General features: G+C 39.3%; 1 protein-coding gene across 13 annotated transcripts in view; it reads left to right on the top strand.

The window, feature by feature from the left end:
• TAF4 (TATA-box binding protein associated factor 4) overlaps positions 1 to 17,875 on the top strand; it is an 86,602-nt gene that overhangs the window by 52,867 nt on the left and 15,860 nt on the right. For 11 of the 13 annotated variants that reach the window (XM_039498928.1, XM_039498927.1, XM_039498929.1 and 8 more), the window contains 8 exons: positions 1,180 to 1,296; positions 2,348 to 2,470; positions 3,572 to 3,661; positions 6,339 to 6,581; positions 10,438 to 10,585; positions 12,268 to 12,382; positions 13,849 to 14,018; positions 15,411 to 15,541. In XM_039498928.1, coding sequence (XP_039354862.1) covers positions 1,180 to 1,296; positions 2,348 to 2,470; positions 3,572 to 3,661; positions 6,339 to 6,581; positions 10,438 to 10,585; positions 12,268 to 12,382; positions 13,849 to 14,018; positions 15,411 to 15,541 — 1,137 coding nt within the window. Of the gene's footprint in view, positions 1 to 1,179; positions 1,297 to 2,347; positions 2,471 to 3,571; positions 3,662 to 6,338; positions 6,582 to 10,437; positions 10,586 to 12,267; positions 12,383 to 13,848; positions 14,022 to 15,410; positions 15,542 to 17,875 lie in introns of all 13 variants that reach the window. The other 2 variants (XR_005587896.1, XM_039498926.1) reach the window with 2 other exon arrangements.

The raw sequence follows: 17,875 nt of genomic DNA, 5'->3' as shown, positions 1-17,875 counted from the left end.
GTAGTGACCTTTCCAGATTTGAGCCTTCTTTTATGCAATAGTGCCTCCCTCATTTTCACTACTCTTGTGCTGGATGTGCAAATTCACTCTGTCTTCATTGCCTTTTGGAGTGAACACACAATGGTTTTCACTTCATTTTTCTAGTCTCCCAACAGCAGTGTAAACTGGGTAATCCTCTCCTTCCCCTCCTCCCAAAAAACACTGAAACATTGCTTTAAAAAGTCTAGAGTGCCTTCTCTTGTGTACCTTGTATAGTACAGAAGAGTAACTTTTTAATAAATGGGCTATTAATGCAAGTGCTGAAAACTAGTCCTAATGTGTAATTATTTTCTTGATGCAAAGGGATTGTCATCAGTAGTTTAGGAATACACCTTGAAAGCCAACAGGCAAGTACTGTACATGAAAGAAGGGTCTAGTTATAACTTTAATTAAAGACATTATTTCTGCATTGTTTGGTGTTTTGTCTGTTTTTTAAAAAAATGCTTGGAACTATTAATTGTTTGAAAGCGCTCTTCTCCCTCTTCTGCATGTTCTCCCCAAACTTCAGAATCCAGCTGAAGGGTTCTACCACAGCAGCCATTTTTTAAAGGAATGTTCAAATTAAAAATATTATACAAAAAAACCTTGCATTTTTCTGTTAGATTAATTTTAGAAGCCTATTCAATGAGTTTTGTTTAACTTTATGAAGAAAATTTATTCTCTCCAGCTATTCAACCAAAAAGTAATAGAAACAACTGAGAGCGAAGTCATTACCCATTATGCCTTGTTTAAAAATAAATAAATAAAAAAATCCTCCTTTTGGGAGGAATAGCAGTTGAGGGAAACAGGTAAACAACTTTGGATGTCTAGGTAGCAGAAATACAGCGCTAGCTTAATAATGCTTTGGGATTTGAGCATGTTTTCTTGCTCAGTGTTATACTTTTATCCTGTAACCAAAAATCATGCATTCTTTAATCAACTTTCAGTATTTTCAATTTTAAATATGTAGTGTGTTCTGCCATCTGGTGGTTCTTTCTCTGAACTGCGACAGATAGTACCAGTTTGGGTTTTTTGTAGCAGCTTTGAAGGATGTTCCATAGTTCAGTGATTCGGTTATTCCTTCTCCTTTGGTTATGTGGTACAAAAAGACAGATTTTTGCACACTCCAAAAGGGATAACCCATGTGTGTGTTCTCTACAGCCTCAGATTGTTCTGGGTGGTACCGCACAAACAACTGCGTTAGGTACAGCAACAGCTGTACAGACTGGAACTCAGAGAACTGTTCAAGGAGCAACAGCAACCTCTACAGCTGCCACAGTAAGATCATGGTTACATATGTTTAAAATCCTGTGCTACTGTTCTCATTGTACACCTGTTGTACATACATGTAAGTAAATTAACATCAAGGCTGAGTTTCCCATGAGTTAGTGGTCTCATAGAAAATAATGAAATTTAGGAGAAAAAATATAATTTAGGGTACATTTAAGCAAGCATGAGCTGAATTTTGATTTGTAACAACCTTTTTTTATGGTTGGTAGTGTAGCATTTATATAGAACTCTTCCTTTTTCAAAGCACTTTGACTGCCCTCTGGGACGTGGGCAAATCACTTGCTGTGACAATTTATTCAATGTCCGAATAGGATTAGAACTCAAGAATTACTGGTTCAAGATATGTAGCCTATATCTTCAAGACAGGCAGTGAGTGATGGCATAAGAGACAGAATCAAGCTGGAGTGCCCTTTGTTCTATAGGGAGATAATCACCAATACCTACTTGTAATACACTATTTAAGCATGAGGTTACATGATATGGTCTTGACTTCCATTCCCCAAATATCTTATGTGCACTCCAATTTCAAACATCATTGTAAATTACTATGTTTTAAGAATAGAAATATAAAATGTTTCATTGCGCCACACCTGCAAACATTCTGTCAATTTTATTCTACACTTCACGCTATCTAGTATGTGAAGTCTTCGCTAATATTCTGTGTGTTGTGGGGTTATAGCAGAAAGATCAGAGGACCTTGCGCCTCAGACCACAACCAGGTCATAAGCCAAAGGAGTTCTTTCTTTGTAAGCAACCATTAGAGCATGCCACCACTTTGGAAGCACCCTGCCTTTGAGAGTATCACCTGCATGGTGCTTTCATATTTCAGGGCAGCAGGAACTGGAAGTCCCCAGGTCGCTTTGAAACCAGTGCTTCCCATATGACAGAACTTTTTAGTAGGAATAAAATATTTTCTGCTTGCTTTTTTTTATTTTGTTTAAACCGTCATGTAAAAGAGCATGTCTGGTAAACTTCCAACTGAAGAGGCACATCTTGCCTTCCTCTTATCTTCCCTAACTTTCTTTTCCCTCCCCAATAGGAAACTATGGAGAATGTGAAGAAATGCAAGAATTTTCTATCCACATTAATAAAACTGGCTTCATCTGGAAAACAGTCTTCAGAGACTACAGCTAACGTGAAAGAGCTAGTACAAAACTTGTTGGTAAGAAAAGCTCATTAAAACTACTGATAAATCAAGAGATGCTGGCTAAATTTAATGAATAAAGTTGTTTTATGAAACAGGGTTTTATAAAACCTAAGATGAATAGATATTCTGCATATGGTTTTTCTTATGAATTAAAATGGACTTTTTTAAACCCAACAGTTTCCTGTAGCATTTGCAATGCAGATGATATACCGTTGTACTAGAACAGGGTTCTCAAACTGGGGGTCGGGACCCCTCGGGGTTGCGAGGTTATTACATGGGGGAGGGGGGTTGCAAGCTGTCAGCCTTCATCCCAAACCCCGCTTTGCATCCAGCATTTATAATGGTGTTAAATAATATATAAAAAAGGGTTTTTAATTATAAGGGGGTGGGGTCACACTCAGAGGCTTGCTATTTGAAAGGGGTCACCAGTACAAAAGTTTGAGAACCACTGTACTAGAATGTGCAACTGATTAGCCTAATGTCATGAGATGAGTGGAATGCAAAAAGAATGCAGTATGAATGGTGAATATTTAAATTAGAGTTTTAAATTCTAAACGCTTTACTGGTCTAAGGTGGTATTAAGTATAAGGATTTTTTAAATTAAAGGCCCATTAGTATGCTGTATTTGAGTATGGAAAATTAACAATTTCTTAATTATAGATGTATTTTTGGACAATAACATTGCATACCAATATTAAAAAAAGATGAAATTTTTAGTATTTATATAGTACCTGGCAAAATTGTATAGCCTATGAATTTTAAAACTGGATGTGCTTTTTGTGGACCAAAAGGAAAGTTTTGTGTTAGTATCTATTTATTATAATAAAACTTTCAAGTAATGTTGCAGTTCTGTTTCAACTCTCTAAATCAGGGCTGTGGCATTTTTGATCTTGCCTAGGTTAATTTAATTGTCTGAGACTGGTGTAACTTGTACTTCACAATTGGATTCTACAAAATGTATATGACCATAATACTTTTTGATAAATAAAAATAGCCAGGCATGATGGAAATGACAACTTCTCTTTAATAAATTAGTGGACCTTTAGAAATAGGTGTGGGCCTTAACGTCCAAAGTTCATTTATTTGGTGAATTTGAATATCTATTTTGTTTCATAGGATGGAAAAATTGAAGCAGAAGATTTTACCAGTAGGCTGTACCGAGAACTTAATTCTTCACCTCAACCTTACCTTGTGCCTTTCCTGAAGGTAATTCATATGCCCCATATTCTTTTACTATCTTTCAGTGCTTACTCATCTGAGCAAGAGCACATCAATTTAATGAGAAAGATGCTCTTCTAGAACAATATGTGGGCATGTTTTAACTGTTACCTGATCAGATTTTTAAAAAGATCCTTTAAAACACACAAATACATATTTTGCTTCCCAGTCTCCTGAGATTTTTTTCTCCCCACAATGTTTTATTAACTGTACTAAATGAGCACAGGTTCCACTGTAATGGCTAAGTTAGTTTTGTGAGAAATCTGGATCATAAATATTCTTTACAATGATCAAAGCCTTTTATCTCTCCACGGTGCAAAACCCTTCAAGCAATTCACCCCTTCGTGTGCAGCCTTGGCAGGTAGACCCAAGGATTGAATAGCATGGAGGCTGATGTATTCTCTCATTCCTAGAAGTGATCTCAGAGGAACAAGCTTGAAGCACTCTGATGGAGCATTATGGGGAAACTTGCACTGTTGGTGCCTCTGCTGTTGTGTTTTATGGACAAACAAGAACATTTACTTTCCAGGGCTGTCTAGCTGGTACTTTTCATAAATACTTACGTAATCATGATTGTCTCCGGAACCGAAAAGCGTGGTAGGCACCTCGCAAAACAAGTTGAACGTCACTATACTTGTCCCCAAGGAACTTGCAATCTAAAATTACACGAAGTGCACCAAGGAAAACTACAAAAAGAGGAGGCTTGGGAAGATCAGGAGCACACAATAACAATGTCTGACTGTGTATAAATGGTTAAGGGGGGACAGAGTTAAGGTTGCATGTGCAACCTTCACTTTGGCATTTCCTGTCTCTTAAGGCTGCATAGCTAAGCACTTAACCTTGTTATTACAGCCTTTTCCTGCCTTTGATATATAAGGAAATCTCTGATCTATGTAGCAAATGGAAAATTGTGGTTTGGGATTCTAAAATCTTCAAGGAGCATCCAGCGACTCAGCCCTCTGGCTGGGTCACCATCTTAAGTTTACCCCTTTTGGGGGTCAGAACTGTCCAAACTAAAAATATCTCAAAAGTCTTAACACAAAACAGATCCTTCTGCCCTCTCTAGGGCGGTTTCTCAGCCTGTCTGAGGTTCAGTCTGCACTCCTTTCACTGGGGTTGGTAGGGGGAACCCGGTTCCAGCCCAGGGCCCTGTACTGAACAGTGACGTCTGCTCCTTTACCTGTGTTGCAGTTTTTCCCGGGCCACTTCCTACCTCGAGGCTTCTTGCTTTCCGTCTGGGTCTCCCAGTCTCTTTCCTGTCTAGTCAGGCTCCCTCCCGGCTAGAGAGCTTTCCTCCCTGTCTGAGCTTCCTATGCTGCTCTGACTTTCTGTCCATCTCTTTCCCTAGCTGTGCTTTATTACTACTTTAAGCCTGGCTCCTTTTTACACAGGAATCACTTCATTCCTCTTGGGTGGGGCCATTCTTCAATCAGATTGGTTTAGCTCCAGGCTCACCAGCTCCTGGGGCAAGTCACCCTGTTAATCCGGGGTTGGCAATACCTTGCTACCACCTGCCCTTAGCACAGACAAGGCTTCATATTGACTCCCCCACCCTCTGGCAACACATGCTCCACCTTCCAGGCCTCGCTATCTTTGTATCAGAAAGTGATTAGGCACACATGGACTCCTAAGTCCTCAGAGCATCCTTTTGGCATGCTCAGCCCCTGTTCCTCTGAATACTCTCAGATCCTCTCCTCCCAAAGGAATAGTACAGACTAGCTTGCAGGATTCAACTCTGGATCTATATAGTGAAAACAAGAATAAACTTTATTATCAAAGAACAGAGATTTAAATGATGAAAAGAATATTGGAAACAAATGGTTACATATAAAACAAAATCATAACAAGCTTTCTGGAACCTAAACTTAACTCATAAGACAATCTCCTGTCTTCTACAAGATACCTAAAGTCCTTTCCCAAGCATTTTCGACCAGGATGGCTGAGATTGCCCCTTTTGTCAGATCAAGCCTGCTTGCACCTTGTCTTCACCAGTGGAAGTGTCTTCTTGCGCCCCCAGATATACTATATTAGCACTTTGATCTTCATCTGAAAAACTAGATTTCCCACACTCCCTATTTTACTCTTCCTGTTAATTTCCTTTTGAAGTTTTTGAAAGCTCTTCGTTAGCATTTGACTCAGTATGCTAATAGGCTTCCATTGTGCGACATACTGTGGTCCACCAAGGACATGTGTCCCACTTCCTATCTGGAGAATTTTGTCACAAGGTAGGCTACTGTTGAATGGTCTGCATTTAACTTCAAGGTCTAGAGTACATAATTTTCAGCATATATACGTAACTTCTCACATTTTCCATATATACATCTTGCAATAATTATGATGACCAGTATGACACAGGCTTTTATTAGACTTTACATTACATTTTCTTGATGAACCCAGAGGATCCTTGTACCTGTGTCTTCTGCTAGATGGTATCCAGAGGTCCTTGGGTCACACATACGATGTTTTAACTGTAAAACCAGACTCACATTTTTGACTGTTTGAGATTAAATGCACTGATTTCTTTTTTTTTCTTTTTAATAATATCTGCATAATTCCCGTTAGAGCTCTATGGTGATCTAGGATTTCTGTACTCAGAAAAAGGTTAACTTAACCAGAATTCACCTTAGTTATGTGAAAGTAAATTCTTTCCTTCTCTTTTCTTCAGAGGAGTTTACCTGCCTTGAGACAGTTAACCCCAGACTCGGCAGCTTTCATTCAGCAAAGTCAACAGCAGCAGCCCACAACGCAAGCAACAACTGCGCTGACGGCAGTGATGCTGAGCAGCTCAGTTCAGCGCACAGCGGGGAAGGCCACCGCCACTGTAACAAGTACTCTCCAACAGCCTGTAATTAGTCTAACTCAGCCTACGCAAGTTGGGGTTGGCAAACAAGGGCAACCTACACCACTGGTACGTAAACTGAAGTGCATCATCTATTGGCTTATGAAGTATAATGACTATTCTTCTTAAATTAACAGTTTAGCTCAGCCAGAGACCTTTCTGTGAACACTTAAAGAAGGTAACTGCTAAGAGGAAAATAATGTATTATTTTAAATACAACAGTGATTAAAGTCCTCTATCATTTCCTAATTATTAAAAAGGAAAGAATTTGCTGATTTTAAATCAATGCATAGCCAGGTTGTAAATTCTTAGAACTGTTTTAAACAAACTGACCCAGATTTTAGGCATGTGTAATAATAAAGTATTGTAGGGTTTTTTGTTTTTGTTTTTTTAAAATCTAGGTTACACAATTTGTGGCTTTTTTAAGAATGTAGATCATTTGGTAACTTGTATTAACCAGCAATAGGAAAGAATATTAATATTCCATTTAACAAAAGCCCATTATAACACAGTAATGATACCATTCTAAGGGACTTGATCAACATATTGCAATAGACCAGTTTGCCACATGTCCATGTTCAACTTTGAATTGTCCATAGAAAATACAAAAGCATTCACATCTATTTTGGGTACTAAAATGGCACTTATCACCATAGTATGTTTACAGTGATTAAAATATTATCCTTACAATACTTCTGTGATGTAGCGAGGTGGTATTATCTCCATTTTGCAGCTGGAGAACTGAGGCACAGAGGGTACATCTACAGAGCCCGTGGGAGCACGCCTCCTCTGGTTTGACAAACTCTGCGCTTGTGGCCCTTGTGTTAGTGCTTTAAAAATAGCTCTGTAGACAGCACTTCGAAGTTGTGGGTTAGGTTGGTTCTCGGGCTCTAAGCTGCAACTTCAAAGTGCTGTCTACATAACTGTTTTTATGGTGCTACCGCGAGCCCCACTAGCCCAAGTCTGTCAAACTGGGCTGGGACGCTTGCTCTCGCAGGCTGTATAAACTTACCCAGAGAGAGGGATTTTGCCTAAGGTCACACAAGAAGTTTTGTGGCAGAGCACACAGACCCAGTCCACATTAACACTAATGACAAGGCCGTGCTTCCTCTTTTTGCTTTGTGCAGTTTATTGGAATGCACACAAAGATAATACTAGTGAAAGCAGGATAGGAAGAAACAAAATCTGATGATGTAGAATCTCTTCTCCTTAAGGCAGCAAAGCATTTTTCTGTATTTATGGTTGCTTTTCCAGTTGCCTTCGCAGATTATTTATATAGATCATTATTGGCCAGTATTGATATTTATTGTGATGTCTGCTTAGAATCTACGTCTGTCTAGAATTTGAGGGATGGGGGGGGGCAGGGCGCAGCATCTTTGTGTAAAGGCATTATTTGTTTATTTCCTTAGACAAATGAATTCATCCTGTCTCAGTGCAGGACACTGGACTTGATGACTTCTCAAGGTCCCTTCCAAGCCTACATTTCTATGATTCGCTATGACCTGTCTGCACAGTCTGAGAAAGCAAAATGGAAATTAAGCATAAGCTGTGAATTATTTTCTTATTTTGTTTAATGGGATACTGACCATATTTGCTAGGATGAAACAATTACTAGTTTACTAGACTATATTTGCATATCTGTTGTGTGGTCTTCACGCCAATATGTAGCAGTGTGGGATAACCTGTGGAGGACTTGAGCACATCTAGCAAAAGAAATGTGAAACTAATTATCTACAGGGGGTGCCTTTGCAGTGTTTCTTAAGATATGATTGAGTTTTTAGAAGCTATTCTGTAGATCAGTGGCAGTAGATTTGATACTTAACCAAAGTCTCTGGAGAGGGCCGTGATAGACCATCATTCTCAAAAATTTTCATTTGATGATGGTGATGCCTTCTGATTTAAAATCCACTTTGCTTTTTGTGCCCTGCGTGGAAGCTATAGCAACTTCATCTTAACCAATAGGAAACTACCTCTTTCAGATGTTAGTTTGAATACCAAAAGCATCTCTTGCTGTGAGCTAGCTACACTCAAAAAAGGGAAAGATTATGAGTGGTTCTGGGAATAGGAAATATCTCCATATGGATGTTTTAGACTCTTACTAATATTTTCATAGACGGGTGGAAAATTAAAGAATAGGCTGGACCTACCATCCTAACCAGGTCATAGACATTCTGTCTTTATCTACTAAGTTGTTGGTGTATTGTCAAAATTAGCAATCCTATATAGTATAACTAAATGTATATCATGAAATAATTTTAGAACCCGTATGTGAATCAAATCCAAAAGGTTTACTCAACACTTCTCACTCCAGAGGAGGTTTTGGACTTTCAAGTTTGATGCAAGAACTGTAATTGTAAAGATTCCTGGTGTAAGTTTAACAGCTAGTATTCATGACAAGAATTTTGGAATGTATAGATAGCTTTCTTGCTGCTTAACTTCGAAGATTACTAAGAGGCAGATTGCAAAATTAGGGTATTGCACTCTCATCAGACCAGTATTTTCAGCAAATATGTCCCTCAAGTAATGATCTGCCTCCAACTCTGTTGGCCTGTAGTTCAAACTTCCTTGCAGGATTAAATGGTAAACTCCTAGAGTTCATCCAGAGGACTATAGATTTATTGTGCGAGAGAAGAATCTTTGATCCTGCTATACTCTCTCCATTTAAATAACTGGTTTTCTTTTGTTCAAAAAAGGTCTGACTTAAAAGTCTGGCACTTCACATTTTCAAAGAGATTTTTTTAAATTAAGTAATCCTCAGAACTGACAAGGAAGTAAATTAGATTATAACTAGTTTTACACACCAGAAAACTGAGGCATAGTGATGTTAAATGACTTGTTGAAGGTAATAGCAAATTTATGGTAGGACTAGGTAAGACTTAGAAGTTCCCAGGTATTAGACCTTCACTTGATACATTATAAGTCTTTGCTATTCAGAATTTTCAATAACAAATCTAAAGGGGAGTTGCTTGTAACCATCCAGTAAAAAATAGTGTTAAGATACCATCTCGAAAGAGATATTTGGTGGCAGATAGGTTCAGTCTGACTAACGTATAACCTGGTGTGTTGACTTTTTATTAAGGCATTTGGAGCCTACAAAAGAGAGTGCTAAATTGATCACTTAGTCCTTAATACTTGTTGCTTGACTTACAAGAAGTCAGACTATATGTCCAGTAACTGTTTAGAAAGGAACATATAGGGGCAAAGCTAAAGCCAGAGTCACAGAATTATGGAAGTTACAATCTTGGGTCTGGAAGGAGTTCGTAAACTATCTTTTTGTGGCAGTTTGGTAGTAAAGGATTGCTGAAAACTGAAGAATTCTAGTTGCGACAAGAAAGCTCGTTCATGCTAAATCACTTTCTTTAGTATAGCATTCTACGGTAGCATTGAATGACAATTTGACAGGTTGCAGTTAGCAGGTGGGCTAAAAAGAGAAGCTTCCTGTTAAATTTGTCTTCAGTTCATGAATCCACCACTTGAAAAATTTTCCCATCTATTTTTGAGGAGGAGACAGTGATTCTGAAAGGTAGACATGAATAACTATCTTAAAGTCAGGTTTTTATCTAAGGGTCAAATTTTCAGCTACTTTAACTCAAATCTGAACATGTACATGGAAATTTAGAGACTTTAGCTGACTATTTGACCCTAAATATCTCTAGAAATTGGCTATTTTTGACTTTTGCCTGTAGAGAAGAAATTTAACCTGCAGCAACCACGCTGTTCATTTTCCATGAAATAGGGTATGTCTAAAGATGGTTTAAAAATAAATACTTTAAGATTGTATCACTTCTAATTTTGCTCTTGCTCAAACACGTCTATTCACCAGTCTAAAGGTTGGCATAAGGATTTGTATATCCATTTGATTAACATCTTCTGTATCGTTGTTCCTCAAATAGTTTAACATTATTTTCTCTCAACTTATTGGCAGGTTATCCAACAGTCTCAAAAAGGAGGGGCATTGATAAGGCCTCCACAGGTAACGTTGACACAAACCCCTATGGTAGCATTGCGGCAACCACATAATCGTATTATGCTTACAGCTCCTCAACAAATTCAACTGAACCAACTTCAGACAGGTAAGAAAAGATTTTTGATACTCTTATGCTCTTTAATAGTATTTTTTTTAAATGACCTTTAATACACTTCTAAAACAGGATTGATACTTTACTTGGGAATGAATATAGCTGAAAAATTGTACTTTTCTTTTAATACTTAGCTATAATGTAGCACTTTGCATCATTAGATCTCAAAGGGTTTGACAAAGGAGGGTTTTAAAGCTGGGGATACTGAGAGAGAGAGAGAGAGAGAGGTGAAAGGACCTTCTGAAGATTACCCGGTAGGCCAGTGTCAGAGTTGGAAGTAGAACCCACGTTTTCTGAGTCCCAGTGCAGAGCCCTATCCACTAGACCAGTGTTTCTCAATGATTGGTCTGTTGATTTGGCACCAGTCCCTGAGATCTCCCTGACATGGTTTAGGAACGCAGCAAGCTGGTTTCTGATCTCAAAAAGGTTGAGAAACACTGCACTAGGCAACACTGCAGGTATTGCTGTGTCTCATTAAATCATTCAGAACCAAATTCTTTCCTTAGATATGTGTGAATCTTTTATCAAGTTCAGAGGAAGCCACTAGATAAATGCATTCAAAGTCAGAATTTGTTTGTTGCTTGTTAAAGCCTTTGTCTAGGTAGAGAATAAAACTAGAAGTCAGCAAAGATCCTGGTTCCTAATATTGCACAAGGCACTGTAGTAAATTCATGTTGCCATAGCTAGTGGTTTGCTTTCGTTTCCAATACATCTCAATCTTTCTTTAAAAAAAAAAAAAAGTGTATTTTTTTTGTAAGAACTTTTCTAGCAGTGTTGCCTGATCTTATTACCCAGGAGGGCCACATAAATCTAAGCACAACCTTGTGTGAGCCAAGCAGATTTTACATAGTTTAATAAGATTTAAAGTCACTGGTATTGATTTTTATGTTTTAAGTTCAGCTTGTTTTGTATGTATTAGACAATACTGTGTGTATAAACAGCCTGTTTACAAACTTGTGTAAACTAAGGCTATGGCTACACTGCGCAGCTTTTAGTGCACGGCTGTGCCACTACAGCCATGTTGCTAAAAGACACGCAGTGTAGCCGCTGTTTGTCGGCAAGAGAGACTCCTGCCGACAAAGCGCTGTTCACACTGGTGCTCGTCTTCGACAAAACTTTTGGGGATGTGTCCGGTTTTTTTAAACACTTCTGAACGACAAAAGTTTTGTCTTTCACTTGCCAGTGTAGACAAACCTGATGACAAAATGCTGATGAATTGGCTGTAGGTATATTGTGTTAAAGCAGGCTTCAGGCCTTTATAAAATGCTCTTTTGGGCCGTGTATGGCTCGCAGGCCATAGGATAGATACCTCTGATGATTTGTAGTATAAATATGGCTTGTGGCAATTAAGTTTTTTGTGTGAACATCAGTTTAAATTCTTTGTGACTGAACTGAAATATCTGTTACTTCTAGACTGTTTCATGCATGATGCTTTAATGCTCGGGGTGGACACGCTTCAGAGGAGGGTTTTTAAATTCAGCAAAAATGGTTGGGAAAGAAGAATAACTAAAAATATCATCATTTTTTTACTTTTGTACTGCTGCCATTTTAAAAAACACCTTTGTGCCAAAGTTGACAATGAACCTACCCAAAAATAATTAAAATGTTGAGCTAAAATGTTTTATCTACAGCACTTGAGATGGAGCTTCACAAATATTGACTTTATTTTCTTGCAGTACCTGTGGTAAAACCAACAGTATTATCTGGAAACAAAGCTCTGTCCACTATTTCACCACAAGCAGCTGCCGCTCAAAAGAATAAACTGAAAGAACCTGGGGGAGGTTCTTTTAGGTAAGAAACCAAAATCCTTGTTTCTGTACACCAGGCCTGAACACTGAAACCACAGGCTTTGCAGTAACTTCAGTGGTGCATTGGGTCAGGGCTATATAAATTTGGAGGTGGCGGTGGGGGGGGGGGGGGAGTATTTTGAGGAGGCCTCTTCTATGTGCTCGTTTGTTTCTTAAAGATTTTTTTTCCCCTCCGAGCTGTTGTTGGCCTCTTAGCTTACTGGTACCTAAAACACCGCTCTCAAATGTTTTGTCTGGGCAGCAAATAGAAAGTATTCCTCCTTCTGTCTGCTATGCTCAGGCTTCCTCCACTCCACTTTATGCTGAACACATCTGCCACCCAGCCTTTTCCATAGTAGTGGCTGCATTCTGTTGCTGTCTTGTGGAAGCAATGTAATCTGAGTTTCTACAAGATGTGAAAACCTCCAGGATGGTGGAAGAGAGGACCTGTGAGAGCAGCAGGGCAAGGCTGTGAAAGCACACTCGGGGTTCTAGTTCTAAGCTGAATGACTATTTAAGGAACAAAAAAAAACATTTTGCAGCCTCTGTTTTTGTATGATCAAGCCAAATTTACTTTATTGACTGCAGATTTGCAATGTTCTTACTTCGGTAAATGTGAAGTGCATATCATTGTATGTACTCGTGGGGAAAAGACGGCTATAACTTTTGACCTATTTGTACATGCATTGAAAGTTATTGCTACAGTGTCGCAATTCAGGCCAACTGCACCTGTATTTCTCCAGTCTATGGTCCTGAGGACACCCACTCCAGGCTCCCCAGCCATATCTGTTTTGGGCAGAGATGTATGCCTCTCTCCCTCTTGACTGGGGGTTTTCCCTGGGGTTCCCTGCCTACATTGTCAGACTGCCAAAACCTGCTGTGCTTTTTCCCCCCCTCAGAGGCTATAAACAGCATAATTGCCCATAGGTATAAGTTACCACACTTGCTTTTCATAAGCAAGCACATTTATTCTTAAAGCGAATGCATTACGGGGAAAACATCTTAAAAACAATAAGAGACTACACACATGCTAATCTTACCAGCGGTCACTCCTCAGCTCCAGAATGGGTTCTGCCAGGTGATCAGTCCTTCAAATCCCACCAAGGGGTTTTTCTGTGATTACAAGTTCATAACCTCCTGGGCCCAGAACAAGCATGCCAATGGATTTGAGAGTTACTCCTTTATGCAGTTTGGGTTTTTGATCTGGGAATAGGTAGAGAGTAATTCTGAAGGATATGTTAATTCTAAGTTTGATTTCATTAAGCAGCAAGAAAATGAAGTCGTCTTCTAAAATTCTAACGTTATTTTGTGGGGTAGTAGAATTGATTGGGCATAGGTATTGACAACTGAAGAGCTTTTAAGTCCGTCTCTTATGCAGCAGCATTGTAGAACTTGTGTTATATACAGTTGCATTGAGCAGCATGTCTATACATGTCCTAAATATGTTGTAACAATTTTTCTCTTTCCAAGGGATGATGATGATATTAATGATGTTGCATCAATGGCTGGAGTCAACCTATCAGAAGAGAGTGCACGGATATTGGCAACAAATTCTGAGTTAGTGGGCACGTTAACAAGGTCCTGTAAAGACGAAACCTTCCTACTTCCAGCATCTTTGCAAAGAAGGATACTAGAAATAGGTATGTTGACACCTGCTAGTTTAATTGTTATAAACACTAGTCTCACTAAATCTGTTTTCTTAAAAATGGATTTAAAAATAATTAAATATGCCTGAATAGTTTTATGCATTAGTTTCTTCTGTTATCTTCTGAATAGTTTTATGCATTGGTAACAAATATTGGGGAAAAACTAGAAAAACATTTTCACCAGCTATATAATAATTCACACTAATTATAAATTGTAAATTACTTTTGTAATTAGTGAGTAAATAGAGCAATGATACTACATCATAAAACTTTATTTATTTTATTTATCTCTAATACTTCATAGCATACTGGTAAATCTTCTATGGCATAGTTTGCAGTGCTTATGAAAATTTAGTAGAGTGAAACCTTCTCTACAGAATCACATGTTAAATCTTGGCTGAGAAATACATAAAGGCCTCTATTTTTTGTTCATGAATTACTTTCAAATTTTTGAAGTTGGGTTAGCTGTACAGTAACGCCTCACTTTAACGTTGTAGTTAATGTTCCTGAAAAATGCAACTTTAAGCGAAACGATGTCCAGTTTTCCCATAAAAATTAATGTAAATGAGGGGGTTAGGTTCCAGGGACATTTTTTTCACCAGACAAGGCTATATTTTACACACACACACACACACACAATAAGTTTTAAACAAACAATTTAATACTGATACACAGTGATGATGATTGTGAAGCTTGGTTTAGGTGGAGGAGTCAGAGGGTGGGATAGTTCCCTTACTGCTAAATGATGAACTAGCAATTGGCTGAGCCCTCAAGGGTTAACTCTCTCGCCCTGCAAGGCAGAGGAATGGAGGGAGATATGTGCATTTCACTTAAGTACACTGCATTGTTAATTAGATCAGCTTGCTGAGACCACAGCTGTTGCAAGCTCCCTCTGTCCTGAGCCCTGCTCTATGGAAAATGGGGTAAGCGTGGTGCAGGAGCAAGGGGGAGGGAGATACCCTGACATTAGCCCTCTTCTTCCCCGCACATCAAGCAGGAGGCTTGGGGAGCAGCTCCAAGGCAGAGGGCAGGAGCAGAACATGGCAGTAGGGGGAGGGACACAGCTGAACTGCAGGCAGCTGCTGCACAGGGAACTTAGCGGAGCAGGGAGCTGATGGGGGGGGGGGGCCTGCTGGTCCACCCTGGTTACAAGCCCCCACCAGCTAGCTGCAAGGGGCTGCTCTTCCTGCAAGCAGTAGACAAAGCAGGCGGCTGCCAAACGACGTTAGAAAGGAGTATTACACAACTTTAAACGAGCATGTTCCCTAATTGATCAGTAACGTAACAATGTTAACCAGGACGACTTTAAGTGAGGAGCTACTGTATTGTAAAATGTGTCTTTGCAATAGAGTGGTACTAAAAGCATCATTTCAATTTTAACCACAGGTAAAAAACATGGGATAACGGAAATCCATCCTGATGTAGTTAGCTATGTATCGCATGCAACACAACAAAGGTTACAGAATCTTGTAGAAAAAGTATCGGAGACTGCCCAACAGAAGAATGTTTCTTATAAGGTAATTAAATTTTAATTGCGCAAATTGGTAGTGTTCTGCAAATTATGCTCTCACCTCTGGGCAAATGCACTCAGATCTGATCATGGACTGCACTGAAACTTGGGGCTGCTTATAAGGAGCTTTTGCAGCCCCCAGAACAAGGGTGGGTCTAGACAAAATCTCTAAGTACACCTCTACCTCGATATAACGCTGTCCTCGGGAGCCAAAAAAATCTTACCGTGTTATAGGTGAAACCGCGTTATATCGAATTTGCTTTGATCTGCTAGAGCGTGCAGCCCTACCCCGGAGCACTGCTTTATCGCGTTATATCGGGTCACGTTACCTCGAGGTACAGGTGTAGTATTATTTTTGAGTGCCCAACCTTGTCTACTACTATTACAGCTTTTGTGGGAACTGACATCACAGGCAGTAAAATGGCAGCTCCCAATACACAAAGGGGACAGAATGGAGGACAGACAGGAGGAAGGTTGCAGTGTGGTGATATTGCAAACTAGCTTGTCTAGGCTTTCATGTTTTTTGAGGACATTGCCTTGAGAATTAGAGGTTTTCTCTTGGCCATATGCCATGGATCATTTGAGTGGACAAGATAGAAAGCTCTGTTGGTTGACTGAAATTTATTACAGAAAAGTTATCTATTGCAGTTCCTTTTGAAAGAATCATATATATATTTTAGTGTACAAAAAGTTTAATTAGACCTGGCTTAATTATGAAAAAATTAGTTTGTGTTCACTGTGTAGACCCTGGTTAATGTACCTGTCCAAAACAATCAAACATACTTATTCCATGCAATAGTCTTTCTATAGAATTTAAAAAGAATGTTCTGCAGTAACTAACTTTTTTTAAAGTAGGAGGTTTAATATGAAGCCTGTCAGAGTTGAGATTTCCTCTTGAGAATCTAAATAAGATAGACTAGATTATGCACATAGTGATATTTTCTATATTTTATAAAAAGATGTTATAAATTTAAGATAATCAACAAAGGAGAATGAAGACCCAAACAAGATATGTGGGTGGATTTAAAGTAGCAGACTGCGACTTTATAAACTTTTTAAATGGATGGGAAACTGTCCCCTTTCCCACCTGTCACACATTAATAGAGTCCAGTGTGGGATTAACTGGCCATAAACCATGCGGCCACAAGGAAAGGAGGGAAGCCTTCCCTCAGCCTAACCCTCCATACCTGGACATGAGATTCAGTCTAGGTGCTGACTCCCAACAACCTCCCAACACAAGGGGGACTTATGGTACGGATGAGGAGCTCTAAACTGTACAAGATTTAAGACCTCACTTCCACCCCACAGGCTAACAAGGTCTATACAGTCATTTCCTAGGTCCCATGCTCAAGTAACGCTAGGAGTTAGCTTCCAGAAGCCTCTTCTCCACATTGGATGTTAGTTGCATGTTGCAAAAATAGCTGAGTTTATCAACTTCTGCCCCTTCTTTTCAAATGCTGATCCTTTATCCTTGCTATTCTAATCAGCCAGGCCCCCAAGATGCTGTGAGGAGTGTTGGGGGGGACACAGTGGACACCTTTCTAATTTTGCCCAGGAGGGAAAACTTCATCTCCTCCCATTGCAGTCTTCCCCCCCCCCCCAAATAAAAAAAAGTAGCAGTCTGGACATACACCCAGCAAACCTGGAAGCCTCGCACTTGCATCTACAACTTCCTCTAGGGCAAGGCAGATGGGGCAGCATCTTGGGGCACTAAAAATGATGGGCCTACTCTGGAAGGACTGTGATGGAGCCATTCTGTTCCTTTGCTTTACCTCAGTTGGCCTCTGAGCAGCCAAGGGAAGTGAATATTCCTGTTTGTTCCCTCCCACCTCTACCCCTACCCACTCATGCTCTAGGAAGGTGCTTGGAGGCTGAATGATCATCATGTTCCTTCCAAGCAAGTGATCATCCCCTGCTGGTCTGATCAACATCCTTCATCTGTCACTGCTGCAGTGGGGTTGGGAGTGGAGATAGCAGTCAGTCTCTTATGGAGAATTACAGACACAGATAAATGTGAATTCCGTATATGATTCATGTAAGAACTGATGGAACACTGTGCCTCACGGAGCACAATTTTTAAAAAAACCACCTCTATGAAACATGTTTAAAAGGCCAAAGTTATGTGATATTACTTAAGTCAAACACTGATGAGATCACAGAACAGTACAGAGTGCTTGGTTTTTTTTTTTTTTTTAATGGATTTTAGCCAGTTTGACTGGTTTAAAGATAAACTTGGTGTTTGAAAAAGACTAAGTGAGCATTTGAGCTTAAAAGCATGGGATCTTCTTAAACTGTACAGGACAAGCTACTAGCTTTGTTTTTAAGATTTGTAATGAAACGC

This window comes from Mauremys reevesii, linkage group 13 (genome assembly GCF_016161935.1).
Source record: "Mauremys reevesii isolate NIE-2019 linkage group 13, ASM1616193v1, whole genome shotgun sequence".
Classification (NCBI taxonomy): domain Eukaryota; kingdom Metazoa; phylum Chordata; order Testudines; family Geoemydidae; genus Mauremys; species Mauremys reevesii.
The sequence above is the reverse complement of the archived record's forward strand: the minus strand, read 5'-3'. Positions and strand labels throughout refer to the sequence as shown.